The 23,760-nt window shown below is 48.2% G+C and overlaps 1 protein-coding gene across 1 annotated transcript in view; it reads left to right on the top strand.

Moving 5' to 3' along the window:
* Nucleotides 1-23,760, top strand: part of RNF43 (ring finger protein 43) — a 127,718-nt gene that overhangs the window by 70,957 nt on the left and 33,001 nt on the right. Inside the window, exons 3-5 of the mRNA XM_084650967.1 lie at nucleotides 18,242-18,316; nucleotides 22,225-22,356; nucleotides 22,764-22,865. Of these exons, the coding sequence (XP_084507093.1) occupies nucleotides 18,242-18,316; nucleotides 22,225-22,356; nucleotides 22,764-22,865 (309 nt within the window). The remainder of the gene's footprint in view (nucleotides 1-18,241; nucleotides 18,317-22,224; nucleotides 22,357-22,763; nucleotides 22,866-23,760) is intronic.

Here is a 23,760-nt window from a genome sequence, read left to right as displayed (position 1 = left end):
AGCTGTCCTCCGTTACTCTGCAATCTCTGCATAAAGACTTTTGTGAAGAAAGTGAAGACTTTGTCTGTGACGACTGATCAGAACGTCACCTCAGACAATGCAGAATAACCCACCAACCAGTGCACCCTGGGATGGGTACATTATGACCAAAGCTATCTGGGATATAAGGAAGCTCCACACTGGTAAGTGATGCAAGTTGTGGCAGCCAAGCCCTGTATCTAATTAGTGCAGGTAATGTGGTGGATCTTTGCAACAGAGGAGAAAGTAAACAGAGAATTTTTCTGCCCCCAGTTTACCCAGGGCAAATGTCCATCATCCTGGATCCCTCTTCTGCTCATGAGCAGTGTGCCTGAAAGGCTCTAGAGCAGCGTTTCTCAAACTGTGGTCTGCAGGCCCTGCTGATCAACTCCTCCCCTTCCCTCCCTCAACTCCTCTCCCTCCCTCCCAGCGCCTTCTGTACGCTAAAACTCTTGTGGTGCAGCGGGGCTAAGGCAGGCTCTCTGCCTGCCCTGGCCCTGTGCCGCTCCTGGAAGCGGCCAGCACGTCCCTCCCTGTGGCCCCTGGGGCGGAAGCAGGGGGTCTCCGTGTGCTGCCCCTGGCCTGAGCACTGACTCTGCAGCTCCCATTGGCCAGGAACTGCAGCCAATGGGAGCTGCAGGGGCAGTGCCTGCGGAGACCCCTGGCCCCCCCGCCTAGGAGCCGCTGCCAGAGGGATGTGCCAGTCGCTTTCGGGAGCTGCCCAAGGTAAGCTGGAGCCCGGCAGCCTTCACCCCCTCCTGCACTCCAACCCTCTGCCCCAGCCCAGAGCCTGCACCCTGCACCCAAACTCCCTCCCATAGCCCTCACCCTGCACCCCCTCCCGCAACCAAACTCCCTCCCAGAGCCTGCACTCCTTCCTGCATCCCAACCCCCTGCCCCAGCCTGGTGAAAGTGAGTGAGGGTGGGGGAGAGTGAGCGATGGAGGGAGGGGGCATAAAGTGAGCAGGGGTGGGGCTTCAGAGAAGGGGCGGGGCAGGGGCTGAGCGGGGGGCTTTGGGGGTTCCTAACATTTTTTAAATCAAAATGGGGGTCCTCGGGTTGCAAAAGTTTGAGAACCGCTGCTCTAGAGCACTAGGCTCTTCTTTCCTCTGCATTAGCTTGTGATTTTCTTTAAATCTGGATTTCTCAACCTTTTTGTGCTGCCAACCCACTTTGGATATAAAAAAAATCGTTACCTCCCCCCCTAGAAAAAGTGTGACCCCCAGGGCTCTGGGCTTCAGCTCTGCTCAGGGGATGGGACTCCAGGCTTCAGGCCCTCTCAGGGCATGGGGCTCTGGACTGCAGCCCCCTTGAGGCACGGGGCTCCAGGCTTCAGCCTCCCTTGGGGTGGGGGGCTCCAGGCTGGATGTTTGTCTACATTTTCATATATATTGTGTTCTGTAGTGTAACTGAAATCAAAGTGTACATTATTTTTATTATACATATTTGCACTGTAAAAATGATAAAAGAAATAGTAGTGTAATCTCTTTATCGTGAAAATGCAACCTATAAATGCAGATTTTTTTGTTACCTAACTGCACTCAAAAACAAAACAATTTTAAACTTCAGAGCCTACAAGACCACTCAGTCCTGCTTCTTGTTCAGCCAATCGCACAGACAAACAAGTTTGTTTACATTTACAGTAGATGCTGCTGCCCTCTTCTTATTTACAGTGTCACCAGAAAGTGAGAACAGGCATTTGCATGGCACTTTTGTAGCCAGCACTGCAAGGTATTTACATACCAGATATGCTAAACATTCATGTGCCCCTTCATGCTTCGGCCACCATTCCAAAGGACATGCTTCCATGCTGGTGACAGTTGTTAAAAAAATAATCATAGAATATCAGGGTTGGGAGGGTCTCAGTTAACCTAATGCGTTAATTAAATTAGTGACTGGACTCCTTGGGGGAGAATTGTATGTCCCCTGCTCTGTTTTACCTGCATTCTGCCATATATTTCATGTTATAGCAGTCTCAGACGATGACCCAGCACATGTTGTTCATTTTAAGAACACTTTCACTGCAGATTTGACAAAATGCAAAGAAGGTACCAATGTGAGATAAGACAGCACTTGACCCAATGTTTAAGAATCTGAAGTGCCTTCCAAAATCTGAGAGGGACAAGGTGTGGAGCATGATTTCAGAAGTATTAAAAGAGCAACACTCTGATGCGGAAACTACAGAATCCGAACCACCAGAAAAGAAAATCAACCTTCTGCTGGTGGCATCTGACTGAGATAATGAAAATGAACATGCGTCAGTCTGCACTGCTTTGGATTGTTATCGAGCAGAACCCGTCACCAGCATGAACCCATGTCCCCTGGAATGGTGGTTGAAATATGAAGGGACATATGAATCTTTAGCACATCTGGCACGTAAATATCTTGCGATGCCATCTACAACAGTGCCATGAGAATGCTCGTTCTCACTTTCGGGTGACACTGTAAACAAGAAGTGGGCAGCATTCTCTCCTGCAAATGTAAACAAACTTGATTGGCTGAACAAGAAGTAGGACTGAGTGGACTTGCAGGCTCTAAAATTTTACATTGTTTTATTTTTGAATGCAGTTTTTTTGTACATAAGTCTACATTTGTAAGTTCAACTTTCATGATAAAGAGATTGCACTACAGTAGTTGTATTGAATTGAAAAATACTATTTCTTTTGTTTTTTACAGTGCAAATAGTTGTAATAAAAAATAAAGTGAGCACTGTACATTTTGTATTCTGTGTTGTAATTGAAATCAATATATTTGAAAATGTGGAAAACATCCAAAAATATTTAAATAAATGGTATTCTATTATTGTTTAACAGTGTGATTAATTGCGATTAATTTTTTTAATCTCTTGACAGCCCTAGCAACAGATCAGCGTTCTGTTGCTGGCTCTGGCATAGCCTTTCTGTGGGACCTTGGTGAAGTTGCATGGGGCTGCATTTTAAATGGGATTAGAGCCAGACTGAAGTGGTCAGCACTCACAGCTGGACCTGGAATAACTAGGAACTACAGTATATATAAGGGTTTGATTACAGAGAAATATACAATCAATACAATATTAAAAGCTTTAAGTTACTAGAGGTCTCAATAATGCTTGTTAATTACTGAAAGCGATGCTGGCAAGCGTACTAGGTCATGTGACCACACCCTCCCCAGTGTTGCTACCCATCAGTGTCTCCCCCTCTGTTCCCTCTGACCCCCAAGTCCCAGGTACCTAGGGGGTGCACATGGGGACACGCTGCAGGCCCATGAGGAGATGCCGTTAGAAACACACGTTATCATCTAGGGAGCTGGCAGTGCAGGTCTTGTCCTGTTGCAGATGCCATGTACTTTCCTGGTGCAAGATTAAGCCCTAACGGCTGATCTCGCTGTACTACAGGGGACTCATGCAGGTTCCCTTTCTGGCTGAGGGGTCAGGAGACTGGCACAGGGCAGAAGGCCCTTCCTGGGGATCGCTGGAGAGGGACTAGCCGCCCACTCCCTCCCAGAATGGTGCTGACAGTTTGTAAAGCTTGGAACCTGCGGGCTCAGTTGCAAGCAGGTCTGGTCTCTGGATCCAAATCCTGAGCCGGTGTGAGCTGCAGGTGGTGGCTTGAGAGCTGGGCTGTGTCCTGTGCCTGGTAGGCTGTGGCAGGAGGAGCAGATTGTCCCTGCCTGAGGCCAATCTGCAGGCCGCCGTTACAGACAGGCCAGGTGCGGGGTCTGGAGCTCCTGTCAGGGCTCTCTGCTGAGAGGGAATGCCAAGCCGTTCGTGCCTCCCTTGATTTTCCTGGCACCCAGGATCTGCTCCTGGCTGGCTTCTGCCCTCTCATTGGCTGCTGGGGATTGCTGTGGTCTCCCCTCCTCCACTGGTTGAGGGAGGGGGGCTGCCAGGTTGACTGTGGGTGTCATATCCCCCTCCCCTTCCCTCCTTCTGTCAGGGGAAGTCAGCAGTGCTGGGCTCTGTCGGAGCCCACGGGGGCCACGGGGGATGTCTCTTCTCATGAGGCACTGCCCCATTTGGGGACTACATTTTGCTTTCAGGACTGAATCTGACTAGGGTTGGACTTTGCCTGAGATCCTGCTTGACTAGCTAACATGACTGTCACAAATGTCATCCCACTCTCCCCGTGCTGGTCTATGAAACCTCACTCCTGGCATTTGTCAGTGACAAGGGGTCCCACAAAGTGGGGCCCTGAATCAAAGAAGCCCAACAACAAGTGTAGCTCAGCCCTGTTGTATGGGCAGATGTGTCCACAGCAGTGTTCAGTAAATCAGGTTTTAGTTCCCCATCCCTTTCACTTTGCTGGCAGAGGTCACGTCTCTGTGTGCTGCTCAGACCATGCCTCCCCACTTCCCTCAGGCCCTTCGCTGGCTTCCACATCAGGGCCAAGCTACTCAGCCATCAGCCAGCAGGCTCTGCCCAACTCCACTGTCCAAACATCTCCCTGCTCTGCAGTCCTCCCAAGCTTCATTTTTGATCGCTCCCTTCCCCTGCTTCCCAGATCTAGACTCCTTGCATGCCACAGGTGGAACAGCCTCCTGCTCTGTATTCAACACACATCCTCTTGCCCCACGGGACTCCTTGTTCTGGGAAGCACGAAGCATCGAGTTGGTGCAAGCCGCACACCATTCTGTGTTGGGGTATTTTGTATTGTATCAGCTCACGCTGTCCGAGGAAGGGGCTCTTGCTTTTGTTTCCTGTGATGGAGCATTGCAGATATAATTGCAGCTCTATATAAATGATAAGAATAGTCCTTTGTAAAATGTTATCATAACCCCCACCCGAGCTGTCACTCAGCCAAGCAATACACAATCAGCCCTTTCAGTCTTGCCCTGTGAGTCACTCCTTCAGCCGCCTGCTCATTTCTGCTGCTCTTCTCTGAACTCCTTCCAGTAATGAGGCATCCAAACCTGAAAATCAATAGCCAAGGTGATTAAGATGCACAGGAAGAGTTAATTGAAGAGTTGGGCAGATATTGTGAGGAATTATTCACAACTATTCAGCTGCCCCTTTGCTGCACTGGTGTTTGCAGCCATTCTTGTGTGTTTCTTTTCTGTGACGGTGAGTTTTTGTTCCAAGGATGGCTACAGAAAGCCAGAATTTCAGACTATTCCTACCAGTATGGATTTGCATCCAAAGTGACTAGAAATCAGGCCATTCAGTTATGGAAACCAACAATGGAATGTGGCTGAAGGGACCAATCACATGGCATGGATAACAAACTGCCAGCACTCCAACAATAAGTTGCAGCCAACGATTTGTGAGAAGCCCATTTGTCTAAGTGTTTGCAGCAAAGATTTGTCAAATGATTTTGAATAACAAACAAATGCACAACAATCACCTTTGCCAGAGAAGCTATTTGTCAAGAATCATTTGCCCAGCTCCGGTTGCTTGCTTTTTCCATCTTCTCTGTCTTTAACAGGAGAAAATCCTTGTAAAAGTGATTGCTATCCAGTGCATGCTGACTGGTTTCCACTGGGTGAAATTCACTACCTGAAAGTCCTGTTTCTCCTCAGGTACTGGCAAACTTTGAGGATCCTTTGATGACTCCGCTCCCTGATCCAGAGCCTGCTCTGAGCTTCTTTTTCCACCGCCCAATTTCCCAATCTGGTTCTACCAAACCCTAGAGCTCCCAATCCCTTCTCTGATCCTTAGCCTTCAATCCTAATCCCCTGGCCTCTGATTTGCCACCTTAGTTCCCAACCTTGCCGCTAGCCCTGCTCTCCAGCCCCTGCAGCACCTGCAGGAGAGAAAGGAGGGATATGTGTGCCTGGGCAGGACGAAGAGGGAGCTGAACATGAACACTCTGTGCAACATCCTCTTTTGGGTTGGGGAATGCCTCTTACCTCAGGGCAGCCACAGGGCAAGAGTGCTGCCTTTGATCTTACAGCTGGGAAGCTCTGGTCTGACCTCTGGCCCCTCAGTTAGAGGCATATACTGTAATTGTGAAACCTGCTGTAGCAATTCTGGCAGATACGTGCTTGCACATGCTCTCCCAGGAACGCTCAGATCAAAGAACCCTGTGTGAGTAAGATCATCCCAGCTCTGCACTTTATTGACCTTCCTTCCTTCCTTCCTTCCTTCCTTCCTTCCTTCCTTCCTTCCTTCCTTCCTTCCTTCCTTCCTTCCACAAGAGGCAGCCATTAACTACTTCTCTGCCAAAGACAGCTCGGAAGCTGGCAGGGAACAGCTCCAAGGGGTGTCAAAGTCCCTGGGACAGTGGCCTCTAATTCCTGACTCTGGTGGCCTTCACACTCACAGGGGTGAAACCCGTAGCTGTCTCTGTCAATCCTGGGGGAAAGTGCAGCCTGCATGCAGTGAGCAGAGAGGCTTGTGCAACAGTGCTTGAAGTGTTTTGGGAAAAGTGGCAGGTCTAGCATAATCTCGGAGCATAGAATCATAAAATCATAGACTTTAAGGTCAGAAGGGACCATTATGATCATCTAGTCTGACCTGCACAACGCAGGCCATGGAATCTCACCCACCAACTCCTATAATAAACCCCTAAATTATGTCTGAGCTATTAAAGTCCTCAAATCGTGGTTTAAAGACTTCAAGGTGCAGAGAATCCTCCAGCAAGTGACCCGTGCCCCATGCTGCAGAGGAAGGCGAAACCCCCCCAGGGCCTCTGCCAATCTGCCCTGGGGGAAAATTCCTTCCCGACCCCAAAAATGGCGATCAGCTAAACCCTGAGCATGTGGGCAAAACTCACCAGCCAGACACCCAGGAAAGAATTCTCTGTAGTAACTCAGATCCCACCCCAACTAACATTCCATCACAGGCCATTGGGCATATCTACCGCTAGTAGTCAAAGATCAATTAAATGCCAAAATTAGGCTATCCCATCATATCATCCCTTCCATAAATTTATCAAGCTTAGTCTTGAAGCCAGATATGTCGTTTACCCCCACTGCTTCCCTTGGAAGGCTGTTCCAGAACTTCACTCCTCTGATGGTTAGAAACCTTCATCTAATTTCAAGTCTAAACTTCCTGATGGCCAGTATATATCCATTTGTTCTTGCGTCCACATTGGTACTGAGCTTAAATAATTCCTCTCCCTCCCTAGTAGTTATCCCTCTGATATATTTATAGAGAGCAATCATATCTCCCCTCAGCCTTCTTTTGGTTAGGCTAAACAAGCCAAGCTCTTTGAGTCTCCTTTCATGAGACAAGTTTTCCATTCCTCGGATCATCCTAATAGCCCTTCTCTGTACCTGTTCCAGTTTGAATTCATCCTTCTTAAACATGGGAGACCAGAACTGCACACAGTATTCCAGATGAGGGCTCACCAGAGCCTTGTATAATGGTACTAACACCTCCTTATCTCTACTGGAAATACCTCGCCTGATGCATCCCAAGACTGCATTAGCATTTTTGATGGCCATATCACATTGGCAGCTCATAGTCATCCTGTGGTCAACCAATACTCCAAGGTCCTTCTCCTCCTCCGTTACTTCCAAGTGATGTGTTCCCAGTTTATAACAGATATTCTTGTTATTAATCCCTAAATGCATGACCTTGCACTTTTCACTATTAAATTTCATCCTATTACTATTACTCCAGTTTACAAGTTCATCCAGATCTTCCTGTATGATTTCCCGGTCCTTCTCTGTATTGCAATACCTCCCAGCTTTGTGTCATCCGTGAACTTATTAGCACATTCCCGCTTTTTGTGCCAAGCTCAGTAATAAAAAGATTAAATAAGATTGGTCCCCAAACCGATCCCTGAGGAACTCCACTAGTAACCTCCCTCCAGTCTGACAGTTCACCTTTCAGTGTGACTCGCTGTAGTCTCCCCTTTAACCAGTTCCTTATCCACCTTTCAATTTTCATATTGATCCCCATCTTTTCCAATTTAGCTAATAATTCTCCATGTGGAACCGTATCAAATGCCATACTGAAATTGAGGTAAATTAGATCTTCTGCATTCCCTTTGTCTAAAAAATCTGTTACCTTCTCAAAGAAGGAGATCAGGTTGGTTTGACATGATCTACCTTTTGTAATAAGACCTGGCTTGAGTTTTAAATGATATTTTTGCCAGATCTGCAACCCCATTATCTCCTTCCTCCCCACACACACGTTAACCCCTGCTGTGCAGTCTGTGCAGCAAGTACTCACCAACCCACAAAGCACCAGAGGGCCAAAACTTACATCCCAATGAGAGCCCTGTCCCTCCTATAGCACCACCTTCCAGTTGTACAATCTACCCTCCTGGCTAGTGGGACAAACAACCCACCCAAAGCCCAGAAATGTTCAAGACATCAGAGCAAAACCTATAAACCTACAATACCTGGGGAAACTCCTATCCCAACCCCCCACAAGCTGATCTGGTACAGCTCCCTGCACAGGACAATTGCAAACATAGAGCCCTCACGAGAGTGACATATGCAAAGTTAAAGCCAACTCTCACCACGTGATCACAAACTAGATATGGAAAGAGGGAGACACAAAGCAGTATCAGAACCGTGTATAGACAGTCATGTTGGAGCCAGCACGTTGTGAGATATGATTTTGCCCTTAGCGCAGATAAGGACAGTCTTGTCTGAAAATATGCCATATAGTCTGGGCTAACCCTAGGGTGTAAAGTGACGGCAGAGATGACATCACATTATGGGGCAGCCTCCCATTTGGTCAGCAATGCATGCTACTGGCAAAGGAGGCAGGGAACCACATCTCAAGTGCAGGGTGAAGCCTTGGTCTAGGAAGATCCTACCCACTGCAGGCAGAGACTAGAGAGGCCTGTCTCTGTTACTCTTTGGTGACACATTGTCATGCCAATAGAACCCCCTTGAACTCAGTGGTAGGACCACCCACTAATGTATGTGTGTGTATGTACCTTTCCCCACCTTCACACGTGTCTGAATTCGCCCTGCCCCCTCCAAGTAGTCTGTGTTGCATCCCCCCATGTGTGTGTGACCCATTTGTAAGGGCTGGAGCAGAGGGAGTCCTTCAGCTCCTGACTAGTGACTCATTGCTGGGGTAGTCACCAGGAATCTAGATTGGCAAAGCAATTTGGACTCTATCAGTCTCAAGAAAACTGAAGTGCTTTACCAGCCTGCTCTAGCAAAAATGTATTCTGCTCCCAAAATCACGATGGATGACACACTGCTTAATGCTGTAGAAAAATGTTGCTATCTTGGCAGCACTGTATCTGACACGCGGTGCATTTCTAAAGCCAAGTCCGCCCGTGGTCGGCGTAGTCTCCAGCTGTGGCATGTGGGAGGCATTTGACTTCATGTCAAGATTAGTGTCTGGTGTGCAGTTGTGTTAAGCACTCTTCTCTATGGCTGTGAAACAGGGACACTCTAAAGCAGGAGCAACTAGAGTGTTTTCACAGGCACTGTCTGCATCTCGTCTGTAACATGAAATGCTTGGACAGGATACCATGCATCAAAGTCCTTGACCAGTGCTGTGTGACTACATGTAAATACAGCATGGAGAAGCCTGGTGCAGGGTAGTACAGGAGCCAGAGACACTCAGCTGTCTGGGTGGGAGAAAGGTGAATGAGCAGTGGCTGATGACAGCACAAGGTGGTGGAACAAGATGGGGGAGAGAGTGAGATTGGACCTACCAGTGTGCATGAGGGGATCATTAGCAGGATAGTATTTTTTCAGCTGTGCCATGCAACAAGTGCAGAAAATTCTGTGTCCGTAAGTACAGTGGAAAGGGCAAAGGGACATGTGAGGTGGAGTCTGACCCTCCAGAATTACGAGATGGAGGTGGTCCATGTTAAGGGGAGTGCAAATGTTATAGCTGATGCTTAGTCCCAGAGAGGGGGGCCTGAACTTCCCCAGGTCACTGGTTAAAGTGACCTCGCTCAGTTCGGTCTTGAAGCAGGGAGAGATGTGACAAAGTGGGGTTCTCCTCCTTACTATGTTGTATGTGAGCCTATGTGAGTCTTACTGTCTTGCATTGGTACCGTGTGTACCTCAGTTTCCCCATGCATTACACCAGTGCTTAGGTGGTGGGAATAAGAGTGCGTGACTTTTGCTGAGACCCTCGGGGGCAGGTGACGTGGCTCCAGCTGCCTGCATGTAAGCGATGGCCAACGCCCTTCCTAACCTGAGAACCAGGAAAGGGGGTGCGACCAGGTGACACTTTACCCGGGAAGTGAGACAAAAGACCAGAGGAAAGGCAACGCGTGTGTTGGGGGCCGGGCAGCTAGAAGCAAGTCAGTCTCTGCTAGCTTGGAGCCCAGGGGGAGGCCCAAAAAACTGGCTCTGCGCTCCCCTCCCCCAAGGATGGACTTTACTGAATGTTCCTGCTTTCTGTGCTAACAAGCTGTGTTCTATGCTGTGTTCCTGTCGACTAATAAACCTTCTGTTTTACATGCTGGCTGAGAGTCACGGCTGACTGCGAAGTTGGGGTGCAGGCCCCTTTGGCTTCCCTGGGAGTCCTGTCCAGGCTGACTCGCTGCGGGAAGCACATGGTGAGAACAGGGGGACTGAATGCTCCAAGGTCAGACCCAGGAAGGCCGAAGCCGTGTAGGCTTCTTGTCCTGGCGACAGCTCAGAAAGAGGAGGCATGTCAAACCAGAGTCGTGACTGGCTTCATTCAGAGCAATTCCAGAGCATCGGCCCGGTGACTCCATGACAACTGGTGTGGGTGGGCAATCATGTCACACACTGTGAGGATAAATTACGGCGGATGCTGTAATTCTGCATTGGGCAGAGTCAAAGCCACAATACCCTTCACAGGCCAGTGTCAGTGGTGCTGCTCCTGAATGTAGGGGAGAGCAGTTCTGAGGGGCAGATTACCACATTGCCCTTAGGCCTGTGTGCACTGAGACAGATGCCTCCTGCCTGCTGCTGAGGAGGACTCTGGATCCAAGTTTTGGGGAAGGAGCTCAGTGAGAAACCAGAGGCGATATCCAGTCCCTTCTGCAACCTTCCCCTCCCCCAAATCAGCAACCTCTGCACTGCGTTCCTTCTGAACCAGCAACCTCTTCACTGCAATCCCCCAAACCAGTAACCTCTGCACTCCACTCCTCTTCCGAACCGGCAACCTCTACACTGCAATCACTGCAAACCAGCCACTCTGCACTTCACCCCCCACCCCCCCAAACCAGTAATCTCTTCCCTGCAATTTCCTTCAAACCACCTGCCTCCTGCGCTGTGAACCCTCTCAAACCAGGCACTTCCTGCTCTGTGATCCCCCCTGAACCAGCAATATCCTGCACCGCAATCCTCCCAAACCAGTGACCTCTGCACTGCGATCCCTCCAAACTAGCAGCCTCTGCGCTTCAACCCCCAAAACAAGTAACCTCTGCACTGCAACTTCCTTCAAACCACGCTTCTCCTGGACACTATGGTGCTAATAAGCGATGGTCACATAAACACCACCCTATATCAGAAACCTACTGACCGCTATTCCTACCTACATGCCTCCAGCTTTCAGCCAGACCACACCACACGATCCATTGTCTACAGCCAAGCTCTGCGATACAACTGCATTTGCTCCAACCTCTCAGACAGAGACAAACACCTACAAGATCTCTATCAAGCGTTCTTACAACTACAGTACCCACCTGCTGAAGTGAAGAAACAGATTGACAGAGCCAGAAGAATTCCCAGAAGTCACCTACTACAGGACAGGCCCAACAAAGATAATAACAGAACGCCACTAGCCGTCACCTTCAGCCCCCAACTAAAACCTCTCCAACACATCATCAAGGATCTACAACCTATCCTGAAGGACGACCCATCACTCTCACAGATCTTGGGAGACAGGCCAGTCCTTGTTTACAGACAGTCCCCCAACCAGAAGCAAATACTCACCAGCAACCACACACCACACAACAGAACCACTAACCCAGGAACCTATCTTTGCAACAAAGCCCGTTGCCAACTGTGCCCACATATCTATTCAGGGGACACCATCATAGTGCCTAATCACATCAGCCACATTATCAGAGGCTCGTTCACCTGCACATCTACCAATGTGATATATGCCATCATGTGCCAGCAATGCCCCTCTGCCATGTAGAATCATAGAATCATAGAATATCAGGGTTGGAAGGGACCTCAGGAGGTCATCTAGTCCAACCCCCTGCTCAAACGAGGACCAATCCCCAACTAAATCATTCCAGCCAGGGCTTTGTCAAGCCTGACCTTAAAAATATTTCCTTAAAAATATCTAAGGAAGGAGATTCCACCACCTCCATAGGTAACGCATTCCAGTGTTTCACCACCCTTCTAGTGAAAAAGTTTTTCCTAATATCCAACCTAAACCTCCCCCACTGCAACTTGAGACCATTACTCCTTGTTCTGTCATCAGCTCGTACTGAGAACAGTCTAGATCCATCCTCTTTGGAACCCCCTTTCAGGTAGTTCAAAGCAGCTATCAAATCCCCCCTCATTCTTCTCTTCCGCAGACTAAACAATCCCAGTTCCCTCAGCCTCTCCTCATAAGTCATGTGTTCCAGTCCCCTAATAATTTTTGTTGCCCTCCACTGGACTCTTTCCAATTTTTCCACATCCTTCTTGTAGTGTGGGGCCCAAAACTGGACACAGTACTCCAGATGCGGCCTCACCAATGTCGAATAGAGGGGAACGATCACGTCTCTCGATCTGCTGGCAATGCCCCTACATATACATCCCAAAATACCATTGGCCTTCTTGGCAACAAGGGCACACTGTTGACTCATATCCAGCTTCTCGTCCACTGTCACCCCTAGGTCCTTTTCTGCAGAACTGCTGCCGAGCCACTAGGTCCCTAGTCTGTAGCGGTGCATGGGATTCTTCTGTCCTAAGTGCAGGACTCTGCACTTATCCTTGTTGAACCTCATCAGATTTCTTTTGGCCCAATCCTCTAATTTGTCTAGGGCCCTCTGTATCCTATTCCTACCCTCCAGCGTATCTACCTCTCCTCCCAATTTAGTGTCATCTGCAAACTTGCTGAGGGTGCAATCCACACCATCCTCCAGATCATTTATGAAGATATTGAACAAAACCAGCCCCAGAACCGACCCTTGAGGCACTCCACTTGGTACTGGCTGCCAACGAGACATGGAGCCATTGATCACTACCCGTTGAGCCCGACAATCTAGCCAACTTTCTATCCACCTTATAGTCCATTCATCCAGCCCATACTTCTTTACCTTGCTGGCAAGAATACTGTGGGAGACCGTGTCAAAAGCTTTGCTAAAGTCAAGGAACAACACGTCCACTGCTTTCCCCTCATCCACAGATCCAGTTATCTCGTCATAGAAGGCAATTAGATTAGTCAGGCATGACTTGCCCTTGGTGAATCCATGCTGACTGTTCCTGATCACTTTCCTCTCCTCTAAGTGCTTCAGAATTGATTCCTTGAGGACCTGCTCCATGATTTTTCCAGGGACTGAGGTGAGGCTGACTGGCCTGTAGTTCCCAGGATCCTCCTTCTTCCCGTTTTTAAAGATGGGCACTATAGTAGCCTTTTTCCAGTCATCCAGAACTTCCCCCGATCGCCATGAGTTTTCAAAGATAATGGCCAATGGCTCTGCAATCACATCCGCCAACTCCTTCAGCACTCTCAGATGCAGCGCATCCGGCCCCGTGGACTTGTGCTCGTCCAGCTTTTCTAAATAGTCCCGACCCACTTCTTTCTCCACAGAGGGCTGGTCACCTCCTCCCCATGCTGTGCTGCCAAGTGCAGTAGTCTGGGAGCTGACCTTCCCGTGAAGACAGAGGCAAAAAAAGCATTGAGTATATTAGCTTTTTCCACATCCTCTGTCACTAGTTTGCCTCCCTCATTCAGTAAGGGGCCCATGCTTTCCTTGACTTTCTTCTTGTTGCTAACATACCTGAAGAAACCCTTCTTGTTACTCTTAACATCTCTTGCTAGCTACAACTCCAGGTGTGATTTGGCCTTCCTGATTTCTTTACTATTCATTCTACACATCGGGATGGTTTGTCCCTGTAACCTCAATAAGGATTCTTTAAAATACAGCCAGCTCTCTCATGTTATTCTCCCAGGGGATCCTGCCCATCAGTTCCCTGAGGGAGTCAAAATCTGCTTTTCTGAAGTCCAGGGTCCGTATCCTGCTGCTTACCTTTCTTCCCTGTGTCAGGATCCTGAACTCAACCAACTCATGGTCACTGCCTCACAGATTCCCATCCACTTTTGCTTCCCCTACTAATTCTTCCCAGTTTGTGAGCAACAGGTCAAGAAGAGCTCTGCTCCTAGTTGGTTCCTCCAGCACTTGCACCAGGAAATTGTCCCCTACACTTTCCAAAAACTTCCTGGATTGTCTGTGCACCACTGTATTGCTCTCCCAGTAGCTATCAGGGTGATTGAAGTCTCCCATGAGAACCAGGGCATGCGATCTAGTAACTTCTGTGAGTTGCCGGAAGAAAGCCTCTTCCACCTCATCCCCCTGGTCTGGTGGTCTATAGCAGACTCCCACCATGACATCACCCTTGTTGCTTACACTTCTAAACGTAATCCAGAGACACTCAGGTTTTTCTGCAGTTTCATACTTGAGCTCTGAGCAGTCATACTGCTCCCTTACATACAGTGCAACTCCCCCAACTTTTCTGCCCTCCCTGTCCTTCCTGAACAGTTTATATGTACATTGGCCAAACTGGACAGTCGCTACGTAAAAGAATAAATGGACACAAATCAGACGTCAAGAATTATAACATTCAAAAAGGAGTCGGAGAACACTTCAATCTCTTTGGTCGCTCGATTAGAGATCTGAAAGTGGCAATTCAACAAAAAAAACTTCAAAAACAGACTCCAACGAGAGACTGCTGAACTGGAATTAGTTTGCAAACTGGATACAATTAACTTAGGCTTGAGTAAAGACTGGGAATGGATGTGTCATTACACAAAGTAAAACTATTTCCCCATGTTTATTCGTCCCCCCTCCCCCCACTGTTCCTCACACGTTCTAGTCAACTGCTGGAAATGGCCCACCTTGATTATCACTACAAAAGGTTCTTTTCCCCCTGCTCTCCTGCTGGTAATAGCTCACCTTACCTGATCACTCTCGTTACAGTGTGTATGGTAACACCCATTGTTTCATGTTCTCTGTGTGAATAATCTCCCCACTGTATTTTCCACTGCATGCATCCGATGAAGTGAGCTGTAGCTCACAAAAGCTTATGCTCAAATAAATCTGTTAGTCTCTAAGGTGCCACAATTGGGAATCGGTCCTGCTTTGAGCAGGGGGTTGGACTAGATGACCTCCTGAGGTCCCTTCCAACCCTGATATTCTATGATTCTATGATTCTAAGTCCTCGTTTCCACTCAAACCAGGCACTTCCTGCTCTGTGATCCCCCCTGAACCAGCAATATCCTGCACTGCAATCCTCCATAAACCAGCAACCTCTGCATTGCAATCTCTCCCCTCCCCAAAGAAACACCCCTGGAAACCTCTTACTGCAATCTCACATACCCACACAAAACAGCAACCTTTGCACTGTGATCCCTCCCAACCAGCAAACTCTGCACTGTGACCTCCTCCAGTATCAGCATCCTCCTGCCCTGTGATCCCCCCAAAGCAGCAACCGCCTGATTGCAATCCCCCCAATTAGAAATCTCTGCACTGGAATCCCCCCAAACCAGCAGCCTCCCACACTATGATCCTCCCAACCAGCAACCTCTGCACTGCAATCCTCCACAGCCAGCAACCTCTGTACTTTGCTCCTGCCCCCCCATCCAGCAATGATTTACACAACTTAACCCTTCCCATTATCCCTTGCACATAATTTCCCATAAAAGCACACCAGCAGCAGCCCCTCTGTTTCTCCAGCTGTGTCCCAGGAGATGACACTCAGATGCTTTGTGACTGTGAGGCACGTACTGGGCTCCAAAGGCAGGGGCCCCCTCCTTCCACTCCAGCGGTTTCTATTTGGCAGTGCCAAATGTACGTTGAAGCCCTGGATACATAAGAGGGAGTCACTGAAACCTCAGCACCTTTCCCACTGATGTTTAAATAATGCTGCGCACTCCATCTCCCTGCTTTCTAGCTTGATCCTTCAGCCTCTTTGAGATTTGCTGGAAAGCGTGAATTGGAATGAGCTCTCCATGTAGGTTGAGTGAGACATTATATCCAGCTACAAACAGCCAGAATTACTGTGAAAGTTGAGTTACAGTTGTTATGAAACATTCCAGTTCAAATGTACCAGAGAGTGGGGCCATTTAAAACACCTCTTAGAATCATAGAATCTTAGAATATCAGGGTTGGCAGGGACCTCAGGAGGTCATCTAGTCCAACCCCCTGCTCAAAGCAGGACCAGTCCCCAACTAAATCATCCCAGCCAGGGCTTTGTCAAGCCTGACCTTAAAAATATCTAAGGAAGGAGATTCCACCACCTCCCTAGGTAGCTGCCTGGAAATGCAGGGAGGGGACCCTGAAGAGCTCTCAATGAAATGCACGTCTGTAACAGAGCCCACTGGCTAGTCCAAAGCAGCCTTCACTCTGCCTTATGGACATCACTCCCCGGTGGGGTCTTGCTGCTCTCCTTACTCATGCTCATTGCCACACTCTCCCCTCGCTCTCTTAGATGGAGCCCTTGCTGGTGCTTTCCTGCCTGCTCTCTCAGGTGGTAGGTCAGTTCCCTATTCCTCCACCTCACCTGTTACCCTCTCAGGCACAGCAGGCAGGGCAGACAGCCAGGAGGTGGGGGTGTCTGACAATCTCTTTTCTTCTCTTTCTCCTGTTCAGGGTATGGCCCCCATCACCATAGTACATGAGTGCTTCACCAGCTTTAATGAGTGTATCCAGATGGCTCCTGGGAGCAGGGCAAAGCTGTTACCCTATGGCACAGCTAGGCACAGAGCAGCTAGGTGATTTGCCCAAGGCCACACATGGACTGTATGGCAGAGTCGGAACTTGAACCCAGGTCCTGGGCTAGTGCCCTAACCACTGCACCATCCTGCCTCCCTTCTTTTGACTCTTTGGAAGCTGAAACGCCCCATTGATCTTTTCATTTGCAATAATCCTGATGCTTGATCCAGTTCCCCCTTCGTTTTGTGGGATAAATGAGACTTTCTATATGGAAGAGGGGAAAGCAAGTGAATTCACATCCTATCACTATATCTGCACCATGTAAGCCTGCAGGATGCAAACCCAGCTCACCACTGAGGGGGTGTGTGTGGTGGACTGAAAGCATCAGAAGAAATGATGAACTCTGCGTTTGTGTGTGTGTGTGATGAGCCTCAGTGTGCAAGGAAACGTGTGTCTGTGCATGCAGACGTGTGTGTAAGTGTAGCTGTAGTCATGTGTGTGTGTGTGCATGTGTACAGACACGGGCATGGCTGTGTATGTGTGTAAGTGAGTGGGTGTCACGTGAGTCCGGTTATACGTATGAGAGCAGGAGTGTGCGCATGGATAAGTGAACATGACAATGTCTGGGTACATGTACATGTGTGTTTCCCGTGTTTGCACACGTGCTGTGATGATGTCTGAGTGAGTGTGTTTATGGGTGTGTAATTGTGTGTGCATTGGACACTGTGCACTCTAGTGTAATGGTACATTTGTGTGTGGATGCAAACATGTGAATGGGCACGAAGGAGACCTAGGAAATAACTGGGGTATATGTAACCCTGGGTGTGTCTGCACTGCAGCTGGGAGTGTGCTTCCCAGTGCAGGTAGACAGACACATGCTAGCTCTGCTGGAACTAACATGCTAAAAATATCAGTGTAGCTGAGGGTAGCATAGGCGACAGCTTAGGCTAGCTGCCAGGGGACAAACTTGCCTGGATCCCCAGACAGCTAACCCAAGCTGCCATCCCTGCAAGGCCAGCTACACTGCTATTTTTAGCGTACTACCTTAAGCAGAGCTAGCATGCGTCCATCTGCCCAGGCTGGGAAGCACACGCAAAGCTGCAGTGTAGACAAATGCTCTGAAAGATCATGCTGGAGGCACACACTGTACAAAGTCTCCTGCGGTAACAATCATAGATGTGAAGGCCGCTGATTGTCCATTCAGACCTCCTGCATGGCACAGGCCAGAGACTGTCACCCAGCACGCCCTGCATTGGACCCTCACTTGTGCGCCAGCTGGAGTGGATCTTTTAGAGACAGTCAATCTAAAGGCTCCAAGTGATGGAGACTCCTCCACGCCTGGGAAGCTACTCCAACGGGTCATTGCTTCATTGTTAAAATATCATGTCTTGTTTCTAGCTAGACTTTGCTGACTCCAGCTTCTAACCTCTGGATCTTGTTGTGCGTTTGCTGCTAGACTAGTGAGCCTTGCAAAACACATAAGTGCAGCATGAAGTATCCAATCAAGTTCTTTGGTCTGTTTTTTTGGACAGGCGAAGCTAGCAGGGGAGCGGGGGGCTCGTGCCATCCTCTTCGACATCACGGATGATGAAAGCGCTGCTGACCAGGTACAACCCTATTGATACCTTCAGGAAAACTTCAGTGGTACCATCCTGTCCTGAAATACACATAGCTCTGGTCCATGCTCCCCCTTCTCCATACGAGCCAGGAACTGCAGAAATGGAGGGACAGAGCTGGGGTTGAGGCAAGGGGTGATAGTGCAGATTGGCTCCTCCATTCAGTACACCTCCCATAGAACAAAGACCTTTCCCCAGCTCATCCAAAACACAGAGAGCTCAGTTTGCACAAAGGCTTTCCCTAATGGGGTAGCTACATCCCACAACTAGATGTTCAAGCAGGTATTTATGCCCATAATACCCGCTTTGTGCAGACAAAACCGTTACTGTTCAGGCATTGAGTTTGCCAAGGGCAGTCCCTCCAGAGTCCTAACGCTAGCAGCTGAACCATTACCCATGAGGGAACCATATAGACTATCACAACTGGTAAAACATCTAGAACACTGCCTTTACACAGGGTCACTGAGGAACATCTATTTCCGAAGGCAGTGGTGTCCAATACGTTCGCCACTAGCCACATGTGGCTAATAGGCTATTGAACTGTGGCTAATGCATGTGGCTTTTTTATAATGTGGCTTAATGTGGCTTTTTTATAATGTGGCTAATAATAAAAATTCAAAACCACAAATGTGGCTAGCAGTGTGGCTAGCATCGAATTTCTATTGGACACCACTGCCCTAAGGACAAATGAGGGGGGACATCTGGTCCCTAGAGAGAGTCAGGGCACAAGGAGGTACATCAGGTATTTAGAGAAAGAGCATGGTTGGTAGGGAGACATCTGGAGAAAGCTGTTGGTGAAGGATGGTGGGAGGGTGTGGGACAATCCAGTCTCAGGAAAGATTGCTGCTCTTCAGAATTCATCCAAGTAGACTTCTGAACTCCAGCTGTGAGACGAAGAGCTCAAAGTTCGACAGCTCTTTTCTCTACCGGTGATAAACTGTGTTGGTGATAAACTGGAGAACTGCTAACATAGTTCCTATTTTTAAGAAAGGAAAAAAAAGTGATCCGGGTAACTACAGGCCTATTAGTTTAACATCTGTATTATGCAAGGTCTTGGAAAATATTTTGAAGGAGAAAGTAGTTAAGGATATTGAGGACCATGGTAACTAGGACAAAATACAACATGGTTTTACAAAAGGTAGATCGTGCCAAACCAACCTGATCTCCTTCTTTGAGAAGGTAACAGATTTTTTAGACAAAGGAAATGCAGTGGATCTAATTTACCTAGATTTCAGTAAGGCATTTGATACGGTGCCACATGGGGAATTATTAGTTAAATTGGAAAAGATGGGGGTCAATATGAAAATTGAAAGGTGGATAAGGAACTGGTTAAAGGGGAGACTACAGCGGGTCATACTGAAAGGTGAACTGTCAGACTGGAAGGCGGTTACTAGTGGAGTTCCTCAGGGATCGGTTTGGGGACCAATCTTATTTAATCTTTTTATTACTGAGCTTGGCACAAAAAGAGGGAATGTGCTAATAAAGTTTGTGGATGAGACACAGCTGGGAGGTATTTCCAATAAAGAGAAGGACTGGGATATCATACAGGAAGATCTGGATGACCTTGTAAACTGGAGTAATAGTAATAGGATGAAATTTAATAGTGAAAAGTGCAAGGTCATGCATTTAGGGATTAATAACAGGAATTTCTGTTATAAACTGGGAACGCATCACTTGGAAGTAACGGAGGAGGAGAAGGACCTTGGAGTATTGGTTGATCACAGGATGACTATGAACCGCCAATGTGATATGGCTGTGAAAAAAGCTAATGTGGTCTTGGGATGCATCAGGCGAGGTATTTCCAGTAGAGATAAGGAGGTGAGACCTCAGCTGGAATATTGTGTGCAGTTCTGGTCTCCCATGTTTAAGAAGGATGAATTCAAACTGGAACAGGTACAGAGAAGGGCTACTAGGATGATCCGAGGAATGGAAAACTTGTCTCATGAAAGGAGACTCAAAGAGCTTCGCTTGTTTAGCCTAACCAAAAGAAGGCTGAGGGGAGATATGATTGCTCTCTATAAATATATCAGAGGGATAAATACCGGAGAGGGAGAGGAATTATTTAAGCTCAGTACCAATGTGGACCCAAGAACAAATGGATATAAACTGGCCACCAGGAAGTTTAGACTTGAAATTAGACGAAGATTTCTAACCATCAGAGGAGTGAAGTTCTGGCACAGCCGTCAAGTGTAGCAGTGGAGGCAAAAGACATATCTGGCTTCAAGACTAAGCTTGATAAGTTTATGGAAGGGATGGGATGATGGGATAGCCTAATTTTGGCAATTAATTGATCTTTGACTATTAGCGGTAAATATGCCCAATGGCTTGTGATGGGATGTTAGATGGGGTGAGATCTGAGTTACTACAGAGAATTCTTTCCTGGGTGTCTGGCTGCTGAGTCTTGCCCACATGCTCAGGGTTTAGTGGATCGCCAATTTTGGGGTCGGGAAGGAATTTTCCTCCAGGGCAGATTGGAAGAGGCCCTGGGGGTTTTCCACCTTCCTCTGCAGCATGGGGCATGGGGTCATTTGCTGGAGAATTCTCTGCATCTCGAAGTCTTTAAATCATGATTTGAGGACTTCAATAGCTCAGACATAGGTCAGGGGTTTGTTACAGGAGTGGGTGGGTGAGATTCTGTGGCCTGCGTTGTGCAGGAGGTCAGACTAGACGATCATAATGGTCCCTTCTGACCTTAAAGTCGATGAGTCTGTGGTCTCACACAAAGGGAACTGCTTCCTCCCACCCCATGTGACAGAATAATGGAATGAAGCAAGTCTCAGACCTGTATGGAGTAGCTATTATTGTTGTGTAAGTGGGTGGTCAATGCTGCTTGCTAGTGTTTGGCCTATAGTCAAAATGTCACTGGGCTAAGCAGAATGAGAAATGCAGGCTACAGGTATGAGTAGGCTCCACTTCCTGTGGTGCTAGATTCACAGGAAGTGAGTATAAAATAATGTCACTGTTGGGTACAAGAGACTTTGCTTTAGTGAGAAGAACACGAGACGCTCTCCCACTTCCATTGTGTCAGGATGTAACCCATTAAAGTACATTGCATTCTGAGACCAGCCTCATTCGTTTCATGGGAGGAAGCAGTCCTGGCTTTTGCTGAAATGGGTGTTAGGCAGGCAGTGTTAGGTATGGAAAACACATGTCAAATAATGACTAAACAGAATATAATACCAATCGAATGTAGGTGAATTTGAGGAAAAAGCTCAGATTTGGGCTAGAGAGACTGTGCCCGGATTAGTGCTTCAATATCACTGTACACAAGAAGGAATGTGGCACTGATCATGGGCACTGGCCCCATTATTTTCATAGTTGATTCATTCACTCATTCCTTAGGTCCAGCATTGTGCTAGGCACTTTACTAGCAGGTACAGATAAAGACAAAGGCCCTGCACCAAACAGCTTACAACTGAGACAGATAATGTAGGATGCAGGAGGCAGGGGTAAAGGCAGTGAGACACACCAGGGTGTTTATTATTTTGTTGCAAGGGTTATGAAGCATCATCATCTCTCTGAGGTGAAGCCTATTGGTTTTGGGCAAGGGGGTTGAAAGAGGAAAGCAAGAGACATGGTCAAGCAGTGTCTGTAGCTGAGGGAGGGATAAGGACAGGAAAGGGGCAGCCAGGGGAGCAGTAGAGACAAGAGCAGAGAGGTGGGCAGGAGCCAGGGTGTTGGGGGATGAGGTGCTTCCATCTGGTGCAGACCGAGGAGCAGAGTGGCAATAATAAATATACCATGTCACGGGTTCTGGGCAGCGACTGTAGCACTTGTCCTGGCCAGCAGTCCTCATCCCCCCACAGCTTATTTGATCGTGAGTTTTGATAAATCTCCATCACACCCACGTCTCAGGCTGTGCTCCGGGCCATCTCATGACCAAGCTTGTTTCTTTGCAGCTGAGGAAACCCAGGGGCCTGAGTCAGCCTGTGGTTCTGATCCGGGGCCATGACGCTGAGCTTCTGATGGGCGTTGTGAACAAGAATCGAGAAGCACATGTGAAGATTGAGGTTAAACAGCAGCCAGCATGGGTGAGGAACATGTCATACCTGCCTTCTCCTTTCCACTCCAAGTCAATCTTCTCAGCACTGAAGCAAAGCCGAGCCTCCCTTCTATGGGAGGTGACATCCTGGCCCTCTGCAAGAGCCAGATGGAACCCTTCTTCCTCTTGTCTCTTTATTTGGTACCAGTCCAAGGTCCTTTGCTCTGCAGAACAAAGCGTAGTGAGCTGAGACACTGAGAGGGGCTGGCTGAGATTTGCAGAGAGGACCTCAGACCAGTTTTCTTTTTCTTGTGAAGAGCAAAGAGGGTGGGTCTGGCTGGGCACTTCTCATATTTCTGAAGGGTAACAATCATGAAGAGATCAGGAGCCTGGCCTGGTCTCATTCCTACCAGGCACAAACACCAGGGTAACGGATCTTCTGTCTCTCTCCAACAGCCAGACTATGATGTGTGGATTCTTCTCACAGTGCTGAGCACTGTCATCGTGATCATTCTGATTTTTGTTGTTCGCACCAAGTGTCACTGGAACAGGACTCAGGTAAGAATCATAGAATCATAGATTAGGGTTGGAAGAGACCTCAGGAGGTCATCTAGTTCAACCCCCTGCTCAAAGCAGGACCAGCACCAACTAAATCATCCAAATGTATGGAGACTGCTCAGAACCAGGCGGTTCTACAAGGAAAAGGGAAGCAATGGGGGCTCCTTCTACACACAACTAGTCTAAGAAAGGGTGTGATGGGCCAGAGACAAGAGTGAGAGAAAGTGTGTGTGTGTTTGAGAAAGAGGAGACCTATCTACACAAGGCGAGTGTCCCATTGCAGGGACAAGCCTGCAGCCCAATGATGCAAGCACTCTGGGTTCCTGCAGTGATTCAGTGCAGCCACACTCCAGCCCTGGGTTTTGGGAACCAGTTGTGCCATATGCGGTTTGCGCTCACCCCAGACATTGCTGTACCTGTGCACTGCAGCAACTTCCCAACCAGCTCTCCAGAGCAGGTGCCATTTACACACAAATGTTGGCAAAGCACCCTGATTTCCCCAGCTCACTAACTAACCCCTGTCTTCGGTGCCAGTGGAAGTCACTGGCCTGTTCTAACATTAGAGAGGTTAAAATAATTTAGTGGAAAACCAGTACATTACATAAAGACCTTCCAAGTACAGAAATATTTCCAAATTTGGAAACCCTCCTTTTTCTACAGGATAACAAAGTCACTCCTGAGAGCCCATTTCCTGAATACCTTGTTGGTCAAGAGATCCAGAAGTGACATGTGACTAGAGACACTTGAAAGGGGCCTGGATTTCAGTGTGGGCTAAGCAGCCACCTCTGTAACCCAGGCCTGTTTAAGGCATCTGAGCTTGGGCACCCAAAGTCCTGAGTCACTTTCTTGGCCAAGACCACAATTCAGATAAAAACAGCTACATTTTCATGTAATC

This window comes from Lepidochelys olivacea (genome assembly GCF_965140295.1).
Source record: "Lepidochelys olivacea isolate rLepOli2 genome assembly, chromosome: 17".
In the NCBI taxonomy this organism is placed as follows: domain Eukaryota; kingdom Metazoa; phylum Chordata; order Testudines; family Cheloniidae; genus Lepidochelys; species Lepidochelys olivacea.
Note: the sequence above shows the minus strand (reverse complement) of the source record. Positions and strands in the feature narration are given on the sequence as shown.